The sequence below is a fragment of the Elgaria multicarinata genome, chromosome 2, assembly GCF_023053635.1.
Source record: "Elgaria multicarinata webbii isolate HBS135686 ecotype San Diego chromosome 2, rElgMul1.1.pri, whole genome shotgun sequence".
NCBI classification, from domain to species: domain Eukaryota; kingdom Metazoa; phylum Chordata; class Lepidosauria; order Squamata; family Anguidae; genus Elgaria; species Elgaria multicarinata.
Window position 1 is genome coordinate 63,354,071 of NC_086172.1, and position 13,399 is coordinate 63,367,469.

The 13,399-nt window shown below is 39.1% G+C and overlaps 1 protein-coding gene across 1 annotated transcript in view; it reads left to right on the forward strand.

The window, feature by feature from the left end:
* Window positions 1-734: 734 nt before the first annotated feature.
* DPP10 (dipeptidyl peptidase like 10) overlaps window positions 735-13,399 on the forward strand; it is a 657,697-nt gene continuing 645,032 nt past the window's right edge. The window contains exon 1 of the mRNA XM_063116617.1: window positions 735-797. Within this exon, the coding sequence (XP_062972687.1) occupies window positions 738-797 (60 nt within the window). The 5' untranslated portion in view covers window positions 735-737. The remainder of the gene's footprint in view (window positions 798-13,399) is intronic.

The window sequence follows — 13,399 nt, forward strand, 5'->3', positions numbered from 1 at the left end:
TGATATGTGGAGTGGGCCTGTTCTGGGGTTTTAATCTGACCCTGCATTGTGCAAATGTACTATAATATATAGGTGTAATATATCAACAGCCCTTCCTAAACAGGGAACTTTGTGTACAGAGAGAGTCCAGCAGCCACCCTGTCCTTAGGAACGGGACCATTGTGGGCACAGGAATGTCAGCTGGAAGATTGTCTTACTCTCTGCATGGATTTTAGCTACTTTCCCAGTGACTATCTAAGGAAACTGAAATGAATGTCTTTACACTACAACAGTGGTGTGTGTGTTTATGTTGATGCAGACAGCATTCAAAGGCTAATAAATAAGTGTACCCTGAGTTAGATGAATTCCAAAGAAGGAGAGTGTGTGCCTCTTTAAGCAACCAGGCTGCAGTAAATACTGATGCAGTTTGCTGGTATTCTGTTCTTTTCAAAGGGATGGAGAGTCCCGATCATTGGCTGCACTGAGGAGCTGTCACATTCTCCGTGCTGGTGAAGTGCAGTGCAAGTGAATCGGAGCAGCATTTGAGCTCTTGGTGTGCACAACCTTAAGAACGATGAATCAAATGAATATTCAACTTTAAGGCTGAGACAGGCTCACACAAATCTGACAGCAAATCTGACAGTCGTAAGTACTCTTGCAAAAGGAGCAACAGCAGAAGTCTGAGCAGGAAGAACGGATTTCTAACCGGGTTGCTCTATAACTCCTTGTGGAATTTGCGCTGTCCTGGGTGCTGAAACATGAACCAAACTGCAACAGTGTCCCATCAGGCAAAATGTCAGTCTTCCAAGACAATCAAGGTATGGCCAAATCATTATTGTTACAGCCTGGTTTGTCTATCTATCTCTCTATCTATCTTTCTGCCTATATCTGGTACAATGTGGTTATCGTTATTTTACAGATTTGTGGAATTTGTGTTTTTTATATATTGGATGTATTCTACATATTTATGCTAATTTGTGTTTTTTTAATACAAGGTGAGTCATGAATCTTTTTATTTTGAATAATTTGAATAATGTTTGTATTGGCATCATATTCCTAGTTTTTCACTTAGGATAGCAGGGCCAGCAAGCTCCCTAAGTCTGAATATTAGCAACTATAATTATGATTGATAAGTGTAGTAAGAGTGGCACTACTTTCTACAATGACATACAAAAGAGGAAATACCATGCCACAGGAGTAGCAACCTGTTTGATGATTTTGTCCTGTGTTTTGTGAATACAGTACTGAATATCCCAGGCACAGGGGTTTTTAATTCTTGTCAGTCACTTTAACTGTAAGGTCAGATCAGCTGTATGGACACATTTGAGAGCCAAGTTGAAATGAAATGGAGCACAGTTGACTTGCTAGTGGCTTGTTAATTGAAAATGTTTTTGGTGGCTGGGTTAGCCTAGAGGTGTAGTGGAAAGCTGAAGTTTTATTGATGGCCCTGTCATTTTGTGAATGGGCTTGACTGACATGGATTGATCTGTTAACCATATGAAATAAGCTCTTTCATCATTTTGTGTTCACCATACTGCATTTAGGCCTCATGCGTACATATTTGATGGGTGACAAATGATAGATATTTTCAGTATTGCAGTGAAGAGGTTCGATAGAAATATTGCACTGATTTTTATATCAATTTATCTATCCTTTACATCTCTATATATTAGTAAAATGACTTTTCAGATAAGACACAGACTTTGGTTGGTAATGGGAAGAGCGAGAGAGTGAATATCTCTATATGATGCTCACTTATGGTTATGTTATGGAGTCATTCAAACACAAACAGGAATTCTACATATTTAGAATGTCATTTGTCTATCTGTCTAGGAAAGCCTTCTATAAGTGCACAGCATAGAACAATACTACATGGCATGACTAGTCTACTGACTTCTAGCAGAGGGCACATAAAGATGCTAAAGCTCAATCTGACACTCATTTACTTGGGACTAGAGCCCATTGAATGCAATGGGACATGCAGCACAATCTTATGGTGGCTTATTCAGAAACAAGTTGTATGACTGAGTTCAATGCTAGTTACGCCCAAGTAAGTGTGTATAGGATTGCAGCCTTACTTGCAGGTAAATGTGCATGAGATTCGGTGTCATGTGGTTTGCCAAAATCTATATGCTTTTTGCATTTTAACAAACATTTAAGATTTGTGCTCTTTAGTGACATGAAATAAATAAATTTTGTGCGGTGACAACAAAACCAATTCCTAAAACTAATTAAACATTTTCTAGTTACTTGTTCTAAATGTGACCTATGTAGCAAACATGGCTTAGAGTGCAATCCTATACATCTCTACTCAAAAGTAAGCCCCATTGAGTTCAATGGTGTTTACATCCAGGTAAATGTGCATAGGATTGCAACCTTAACATTCTTGTAGTGTAAATAGATTAGGTTTCAGTTTGACACACCAAACTAATGTTTCCCAGCAGACAGTAGTGGCAGACCTGTGGACATAATGATCACCACATGAGTTTTAATTTTCTCTGTGAAAGGTAAATTATATGTTTGTGTATGAAAGTAAGCAAACCCTTTAACTGCACTGGAGCTGTTCATACTGTATCTAGTATTAAATCAACTTCAACTCCTCGTAAGGGTCTGCAGTCCTAATGCTATGAGTACTATTTGAAAGATGTGCAATGCAGTGTGGGACCAATATCTTATCTGCTAGAGTTGAAACTAAATTTCCACTGACAGCGACACTTATTAAATGCATTTGACTACATGCCAAAAGGGAAGCACAAAGATGTAACTATGACATTAAAAACCCAGACTAGTCAATATCAAAGAGAGAGAGAGAGAGAGAGTTTAGGCATAAACCCTTTATGGTACAGCCATCATGAGAATAACAATGCCTGAGAATAAACCTTTTGATGTTCTGCTCTCTCTTTTTGGTGGCAGGTATATTGTGTGCTCTGAAAATATTTCAAGATACTGCAGTGCTAAGCAAATGGTTGCAGCAGCCTGACATAAATACGAAGTTAGGATACACTATGCTTCCACAGTGGGGAAACACAAGCTCTTTGACATGTCTTCTGAGTGGTCATGTTTCAAACAGAAATGTTGTGGTGTAAATGTCTAATCATTTCTTTCCCAGGCATCAGTTGGAATGCACAAAGACACTCTTGTACAGGAAATACCTTATAAGTAGGTAGGCTAGGGCAACTGATATGCTTATGGGAGCTGTATCTTGTAATATTGCCCTGAAGTGGAAGGGGCTAAGGAAGTCAAGATTGGGTCTAAAAATGCTGGACCAAATGGAGAGAAGAAAAGGCAACAGCCAAGATGAGCAGGAATTGAGCATAGGTTGCTGGAATTGAACTGCTAGTGGTGCAGCTCGATCTGCAACAGCCTGCGATCAAATAGGAATTTACAAGGCACCAAGCATTATCTTCCTTTCCTGTCAAGGCTCACCATTGCCCACAACTCTGCCTGCAGGGATTCCACCCTGGCTGCACCTCCTGTGGTGTCTGAAAGAGCCGTACTGTAAAGCGTTTATGCAGGGTGCCCACAATACGTGAAGTCGCCAGACATGCTGATGACTTTAGGGGTCATGACACCCTGCAGTCTTGTGGAAAAGGGTATGTTTGGCATTGATGCTTTGGACATCATAATTCTGCACACTGTTGACTTGTCACAGTATCTCTGCCATGATGGTGCTCTCCTGTTTTCAGCTTCTAAGGGCTTTCTCTATCCCCAGCAGAGATGGGCAAAGATAAAAATGTGTTGGAGGAGGCAGGCCAGAACATGGAAACTGGTGGGAAATTGTTAAGATGATGCTTTTAAGTGGTTGTTAGTGGAAATCTGGTTGGTTGTTTTCCACACAAGGCATACTGAGAACAATGCAGGACATGAAATCTTCTTAAGGGGCCAGTTAGCTTTGATAGAGTCACACTTTCAACCAGCAAATAATTATCAGTGTGTCTGAAATGTTGTTGTCTTGGAACTGCTTGCATGTCCATTAACTTATGGGAAAATAAAAATAACCTTTCCCCCCACAAGTAGGGAGAAATGGCCAATGGAAGCAACTATTAGAATCTTTACATTCTGAAGATTTGCAAGTTCTGATTTGATCCTTGTGTTATGAAAATGATCATATTCTTTCCTCTATACAGCAAGTACTAGCAGAGGGTGAAGTTTTGCTTTTACTGTTGCTCTGGCAGGCTGGCAGATGGTTGAATATATTTATGAACGAGGCTATAATAGCAAACATCTGATAATTGTTTGGAAGGGCAGTGAGGCACGTAAGAAAATTATGGATACAATTTTCTTTGGAAACACATTGGGACTTTATTATTATACTGTGTTTTTGTGTGGGCCAAACAAATTCTGTGTCAGACCAGGAGGGGGTCAATTTAGTTCTAATTTTAATGTCATTGTATTGTAAAACAATATGAAATAGTGCTCAGTGCTCAGATGATAAGGCTAGATTTTGTCCCAGTCTTAGAAAATTCCACTTTCTGCTACTCAACAGCTTTTTCATGTGTGATGCTGCTTTTCTGAATACAGACACTTCTCTGTAATGGGAATGCATGACACTGTTCTAAGCGTAGCTTGGACTGCATTTAAATGGTGTTGTTGTTAAACAGATGACCATTCAGGGTAAAAACTCTCAGAAAATGGATTGCAGTTTAATTAAAAATACAAAATACATACTCAGACCTTAAAAACAATAGCCAATACATAAATCATTAAAATAAGAAGTACGATAGCCGCAGCAGATAAAAGCACAGTACACTAAAATTAATCAAATTCAGGTGGGAATAAATACATTTTTAAATCCTCCCAAAAGCTAGCAAAGACCTACACACATTTCCCTGGTAAGAACACTCCACACTTTCGAAGCTGAGAAGAAAGAATGTATATGTGAAGTTAATGAGAAACGGCAAACCTACTGAATGCTTTTATTTATTTATTTATTGCATCTCTCACTTAATTTGCACATTTTCAACTTGTATTTATTATTTGACATATGGTAGCAGTGTGGCAAATAGAGTCCTGAAGGCATTGGTCCATAACTCTAGTTCACACAATAAGTAGAATTGTTTGCCAGAGGGGCCATGCCTCGATGTATTATGTATAAAAGGTCCCAGGTGTAGTCTCCAACAACTCCTGTTAAAAGGATTTCATTTAGAATGACTTGGGGAAAAGATCCTACCCAAGACCTGGAGAGCAGCTGCCAGTTAGGGACTCGGGGTAAGCCGTGCTAGATCAGATGGGCATTTGGTTTACTCCCTACATAGCATCTCCTTATACTTGTATGCATGCATTATTGCTTTTCCTAAACACTGATTGATGAATTTGCTTTTATTTACCTGAGTCATTAATGTGTGGCTCAATTAAAAATATATATTACAGCTCTGTTTTCTATCCTGCTAGTGTACATGTGAATCAAGACCATAACACTCTAGTAATCTCCTTAAATAAAAATTGGAGAGAAGGTGCAAACCCTTTTCACTTGCCTTAGATCCCCTTCCCACCCTCTTAATGAAATCCCATCTAACTGTAATTTGTTTTACATCTTTTTCTGAAACAGTTTGAAATCTTTCACTAACCAGCTCTCTGAATAATTTTTTCCCCACTTAGATCTGTGCCACAGAAAACTTTCCAGGGTCTAGCTGGGAATGCTAAATACCTACCTTACTTCTCTTTCATTACAACCTTGACTTCAGAAGCCACCCCTTGGGGCAAAGAACTTGTTTTTATTCTTTACACTCTTGGCCCATCTTGTAACACTGCAAGTAAATTAGATCCTGTGGCAGAATTTCATCATGGAATTGTAGCTTTATGCTTTACTAATAGCAAAATGAAAACTGTGTCACAAAGGAGAGAACTGCAAAAGCTTTTCTTGTCTTGTTAAAAAAAATACATTGAATTGTTTGGGCTTGCTAAATCCAAAAATTGAAGCTCTCTTGATACCACAAATGTGAATATATTCCCTCCTCTTGCTCCCCCCCAAAGGTGTGAATACTGCAGAGCAGAAATATTTCTCACCTAGTTATTGAAGTGAGGAGTTCAATTTACCTGGTAGAAAACACACAAATGGCTTGTTCATATCATGTTTTCTACACTTTCCCAATGGCTCTGCTTTTCATCTTAGATCCCTTGGTGAACAATTATTGGTTGATGTTCCAGGCAGGGAAGTGACTGAGGGATATTTTGGAATATGCAGTAGTTTGGTAAGGTAAACATACTAAACCTCCTTTCTTATTAGATTGTAAGCCTATGCGGCAGAGTCTTGCTATTTACTGTTTTACCCTGTACAGCACCATGTACATTGATGGTGCTATATAAATAAATAATAATAATAATAATAATAATAATAATAATAATAATAATAATTTTGGTGGTGTTAGATGCTATAATTTCCCTGTGCTGGGAGTTTTTGTTGTGGATGAACTCCATATGAGCTCCCTATGTTATGGCAGCTTCCACTGTGTTTGCCCATCCAAGCAGCTCTTGGTCTCATACAGATGTTTCACTTTTCAAGTGCTAATTCATGTGAGGAACGCCAGCATATGCGGATCTGTTGTCAATCCACATGAAATGGCAAGGGACAATAGTTGATTTCTTCTAATTATGGAAATATGAATGCAGATGCTGAGGTATAGATAAGCATTATAATGGCTACACATTTTTGCAAAATATGCCACAAGATTGAGGCTTGTGTGTGTGTGTGTGTGTGTGTGTGTGTGTGTGTGCGTGTGTGTGTGTTCGTGTGCATGTGCCTCTAAACAGAATGGATGGTATTATATGGTCTCTCTTTGTCTTGGAGTGCTGTATTAAAAATATTAGGCAGAAATATGTCATGACAGGATAATGCTCAAATAGCTGTAATTCAGCATTACCAAAAGAAGAATATGCATTAAATCATGCCGTCTTGGTTTTTGTCAGCATGTTTTCAGACTTAGTTAAGAGTGGATTATAAAGTGGAAAAGAACACATTTTGCTAGTGTGCACTTTTTAATACAGAAATCAAAAGTAGCAACTGAAATGGAAATGAAAGCACATTAACATGTTTGAAAAGATGTAACTTAAAAATAAACGTGAGTGAAATGCTTGGGATCGAGTGGCAGTCTGGGTTCAATCGATCCAATCTGGGTTCCATGGCTGAATTTCATAAACATAGTCCAGATTTTAGGGATCTAAAACTTGAAGTTCATCCTATGAAGGTTAGAGCTTAGAACACAAAATTCATACCAAAACTTAAAACTGCATCACTGAAATTGGTGAAACATCACACTAGGCATTGAGTATTTCAATTTTGTTTCTGTTCCTGTAATTTGCTGGATGCACTGTTTTTCTTTACCCTCATCCATGACAAATATTGGACTTTAAGTAATATCTTTGTGGATATTATAGTAGCACAATATTATTTGACTAAATGGCCAGCAAGACATCTCAAATGCCCATTAAGCAGAGATGCTATTTATGAACCGCCCAGAGATTTTTGGCTATTGGGCAGTATAAAAATGAAATAAATAAATGAAATAAATAATGAAATAAATAAATGAAATGAAATAAATAAACATTCTCTTCCCCTCCTTATTGTTTTACTATGATTTTATTAGATTGTAAGCCTATGCGGCAGGGTCTTGCTATTTACTGTTTTACTCTGTACAGCACCATGTACATTGATGGTGCTATATAAATAAATAAATAAATAATAATAATAATAATAATAATAATAGCTGACAGAGTGCTGTTTGACATGGGACCTTTGCAATGAAGTGTGCATATGTGTGTGTAGTGGTCACAGAATGACTCTCTCTCTCTCTCTCTCTCTCTCTTTTCCCACTCCCATTATTCTATGATTCAATTTTGTATACAAACATTTGCACAAGGAGGTTATTGAACATATATGACCAGCCAACCCCTCCCGCTGTTTGATCAATTGAGCAGACCATTTCTGAAATGCACAGTGTTATAAAGTAAGTCAATATATGGGAAAAAAATAACATGATTGCTTGGTCCATTAAGAATTTTTCTATACAATATGCAGCAAATGTCACACTTCACTAATATGAGCTAATGACATCGAATGGGAAGACTGTCTGAGCAGTGAGGATTCTAATAGCCTTGGATAGACTTTACCGCTCTATTTTGTCCCAACAGCAATGCAATTCCCTGGTGGCATTTTCAGCTTTGGATAATTAGGCTTTTCTTCTCCTACTCAGTGCTGCTGTCCACAAACCTGATTCTTGCATAGTGTACCATTTGTCAATCCGAATTCTCAGAGGGGCAAAATGATATATGCCACAATGGATGTTTCAGAAAATGACATTTTAAGATCAATCCCAAGCACACTTACTAAGGAGTAAGGACCACTGAGCACTGTTGACTTACATCTGAGTAAGTATACATAGGATTGTGCTACACAGTTAGAAGAACAAACATGCACTTATGTTCTTAGACTAGATATGCATTGTGTATTGGCAAATTGCCCTCCGTTAACTAAAATTGCCCATTTTGCTAACCGCTTTTGAGTCTTCCATTTCCATTTTGGGAACTTGATCTGTCCATTTGTCCAGCTTTTCAACTAGCTTATTCTGTTGTTGTTGTTGTTTTAGTTGTAGTTCACGAAGTCTGGTTAAAATATATTCCCAAATGTGGGAATATACCTGAAGAATTGGCCTGTTGTTTAGTGAATGGGTGAACCTCAACTCACCTGCCCTTAGAAGCTTTGTCCTATTGAAGCTTTCCCCACCTTTCTTTTCCTTAACCTTTGCTTCATTCTCTCTGCATCGTTGACTCTGTCCACAGCTTCAGGTGTACTCTTATCTTAAAGACTATCACCTTCCTCTTTCTAATAGCATTTATCCTGCTCACACAAACAAAGTGAATCAAGAAAAAGCAGAAACAGCAAAGGCCTTAGCTAGATGGGGCTTTATCCCGGGGCGAACACCGGGATCGTCCCTGTGCGTCCACATGATGCACAAGGGATCCCAGGATCAGCGAGGGATCATCCTTCCCTTGCCCTGGGATATAGCCCTTCCCTTTGGCCCTGGTTTTCCCCTGGTCCTGGGCTGAGCCCGAGACTGGGGAATGTGTGATCAGGTGCCGTGTGTTGACCCAGTTCCACAGGATTCCTCGCGAGGAGCCGGGAGCTGTGCCCATCGGAGGTAGGGTGGGGGGAGCGGGGAAAATAATTTAGATTTTAAAAAGGACTTACCTTTAGTGCACGAGCATTCATGCGCTGCTGATCCTTTTTAAAAAAATTAAAATGCGGACGCGACGCCTCTCCTGCTGAGGTCGTCGCGTGTCATGTGTAGACAGAGGAGGGATCTCACGTTAAATTCAATGCAAGATCTTCCCTCCTCCATCCCGGGATAGCAGGTAGGTCTAGCTAAGGCCAAAGAGTCATATTTTAGCTGCAACAGATTAATATGGTCATCCTTCTGGAAATAGCGGGTGGGGGGAAGCACAGGGATTGAAGACATGCAGGGCACCTTCTTGATTTTGCTTTTTAAAGAAATCATTTCAACTCACAAAGTGCTGTACAAAAGTTATTTTAAAGCAAAGGGCTCTGCCTGCAGGCTTAAAGTCTAAAAATTAAATGCACTCCAAAACGAGGGAAGAGTTTGGAAACAGGGAAGGTTATGTATGATTCTGGAATGCATTTGCATTGTTCTTAATGTTTAGCTTAAAGTTGTTAGATTTAAAAAGAAATCATGGCAAGACAGCTGTGTGTGGGCGTATCTGTATCTATCTATAGGTTGAATCCAACATTGCACCAGCAGACTTCCACTTGCTCTCCTATCCCCTCGCAGCCTCCCCCAACCTTTTGGAGCAGATTTGGGGTGCATGTGGAGGACCACATGGGAGAGTGCTAATCTGTTTCTCCAGAGGTTTCCATTCTGTTGGCTGGCAGCCAGCATTGGATACAACTCATATCTCCGTTCATTTATAAATAGACATAGACAACATATTTCTGTCTTCAACGCATTAGAAAGTAACGCTGATATTTCAGAAGTGGTCTCAGGATTATTTTGATTTCTATTACCCTTGACTGCATTCAGGTGGAGGAGAAACAGATCATTTGTTAGGGGTACAAAAAGAAAAGAAAAAAGAAATGGCATGTACAAAATGGGAAAGGGACAGGAAGATGTCCTGTAAATAACTTGAAAGGATGGCTCAGTTCCAGCACCTCTCTTTCCAATGCTGTGCTACACCTAATCTTGTAGAGATCAATACTGCAATGTATTGAACTCCCTACCCCTCAATACATAATCATCTATTTAGCATTTTAAGAGCATGTAAATGGCTCAATTGACAATGTAATGTGCTTAAGTGGATGCATCTGGTGTAGGATCAAACCCTTATAGATTAACATAAGGTGTACTTTGACAATTTTTGGGTTTAATTTTCCAGCTCTTTGCCTGTCATCTGTTATTGTAAAATTTGGGTTATTTTAAACTTACTTGGCTTTTTTTTCTTAACCTTTACAAAAAGAAAAGTTTTATAAAGCACTGTGATTTTGTTTCCATAACTTGAAATTTGCATGTCCTAGGGTTGAACTAAAAGCACTATGAGCATTGCTCTAGCCATTAATAGCTTTTAGATTAATGACACGGTTGAAGAAGGGTATTTTAAAGCAGGTAGGCACAAAACGCCTGTGGAAGTTATAATGAACCTTATTTAAAGCATGGGCAATCATTTAGAGGGATATAATCATGGCTAAATGTGCTTTTCACCGACGGTTGTTAGCACCAAGAAAGTTTAATATTCTGTTCCAGCATTATTTGTAGAAGCCTAAGATATGAAACTGTATAGAGATCATTTTTCTAATCTGCCTATGAGGAGACTCTGCAAATATCCTTAATGCTCCTACTCCTGTGCTCATGACATGTGTTTCGCTCTTTTCTCACAAAGCTGTTTTGTGCATTATGATTTTAATGAGTAGAAATTACAGGACCATGTTGCTTAGAGGCCTCCATATTTAAATCATGTGCACATTGGAGAAAGTTTTCATTATAAATAAATATATAACCTGCTTTTCTACACAAAGTGCTAAAACAGCGTAAACCTAAGGTGAATACCTTGTAATAAAACAGAGAGCTGTAAAATGAGCTGCCTTTTTATTTTGGAAATGATAGCTAATTTACGTGCACTTTGGCCACAAATCTGGTTTCCAGTATCTGAATGCCTGTTCATCATTCCATCTCTGTAGAGCTTTCAGCTACCAACAAATAACGACCTTTATAAAATAAATAAATAAATAAATAAAATATTGCGTTAGTATCCTACCTCTGAAGAACCACTGTGAGCTGGTAAATAGGAATGAATGTGCTATGGAGCTAATCATATCTTCTTAGTGCATGAATCTGTGGTGTCCGTGAGAGAAAAAGATGGGCATTGTTCCTTAAACACCACAACAGGGTTAGCACACATTAACACATACTCATATAAAATTGGAGCTATACTGAATATTCACTTAGATGGTGCCACTGTCTTGGATTCAGAGTTCTGCTCAGAATGCTGCTGCTGCTGTCAGGGAAGGGAGGTGATTTATGCCAACTTTCCACTTGCCTCATCCTGCAGCACTGCCTCATACAGTATTCCAGAAGATTTTTGAGGGGCATAATGAGCTGCAGTGGGAAGGGAAATCGACAAAAGTCACCTCTCCCGCCATTCCACCAACAGGAATTCTTTGATGGATCAGAAGCCTTCCACAGCTGGAAGGAGCTCTAACATCTCCTGAAGAAAAAGTCGGATCCAGGCCATTGTTTCTGCTTCTGTCTTGTTCCTGGATTGGTCAAATTAGTGATCTCACCTAATTGGCAATCACATGAGGAGTGGAATAATGTTAGAACATCCAAAACCAATTAGATTTGGCTATGTGATGACTTCACTTCCGGGTAGTGACGGTAATATATATAAAAAATAATCCAGCAACCTAGGCAGTGCTGTTTCTGACACCCCAAAAGGGCCAGATATTTTTTAGTACTGGAATGCTGAAAACTGCTAGTAATTTAGGCACATCTCGGTTTAAAATTAGAATACATTAAACGTCTCTTGCAGGGTCCTGCTCTATTGAGAGTGCAGGCATGTTTCCTCCTGCATAACAGGGTTATTTCTAACTCTAAGTATCAAGCTTTTGATGTGCTGACACAAGTGTTCCCTCTTTTCCCCTCCTCCATAATTTATGGGCAGCAAAATATGCAAAATGTTCTGAAAGGCAACGTGCCTACCAGCTTTCATTTGGTACCAGCCACATACTTGAAAACGATGTGCAGTTTGTGCCCATTTCTAGGGATAAAAAACGGACACATGGCTGAGCCTCAGAACAGTGGGCTCTGGAGTTGCTTCCCATTACAGAGAACCGGAGGAATGATCCAACAGCTGCCAGAAATATGCAGGAAAATACAACAGCTGTTGTTTATTTCTCCCATCAGCTCGACCCTCCAGTAATTTAGTGCAAGCCAATAACAGAGACAAGATGCAAACCTTGTTGCTGTTTTATTCCTGAAAGGCTTGTAGAATCCAACCCTCTTTCCTCCCATTCTAGACATTAAGCTATATTGTGATCTAGATTTGTGTTGCAATCTGAAACACATTTATGAGAGAGTAAGTCCCATTGAAGACAGTGTGACTTATTTATGAGTAAATATGCCTAAGATTACTCTGTTAGGCAGTGATATAGATTCCTTCACATTTGCAGTCCTATACACACTCACCTAGTAAGTCCCATTAAACAAAGTGGGATTTCCTTCTGAGTAAACATGCATAGGATTGCACTGTTAGTGAATTAAGCAACCTCTAGGTGCAAGTTTATGAGTAACTGGACCCAGAGACAATAAAAGAATAAGATCCTAAATTAATGGAGCATGGGAATGTGCCACTTTCTCTCCCTCAGAAAGGGAAAAGAAATTATTGGGATGACAACCCAAGGCCTTTAAAATATAGGGACAAACTAGTTGTTATTTTTATTGCATAGTTAGGAGCATGCAGGGGGTGGGGGCATTAAGATTTAATACTTTTCTTACCTGCTGCAAGCTTGACAAAATCCCCCCACCCAAATAGAAAAACACAAACCTTCCATTGATGACAATGGAAGGTTTTAAAGAAAAATTCTAACTCTAATTTCCATGTTTGTGGGGCGAGAGGGCTATTTCCATGTGGCCCTGATCAAACGCAATGTGGTGTGTGTGTTCATTGAAGTTGTTGTTGTTTTAAACTAGACATGGTTGCTAAGCATGCAATACAGGTAAATTCTGGTTTAGCTAACAGTTCTGTTCCGTGGGAGAGAAATTGTATATGAAGTTTCTGCTTCAGCTGTATGGTTCTGTTGTAAAAAGACAGTACCTGCACTTAAAGGGTTTTTATTAAAAGTCTTAGAGATGGCCCAATATCTTGTGCCTTCTCATATGGGCTAGATTTGTGGTGGCAGGTAGTCTTAAATAGTTTG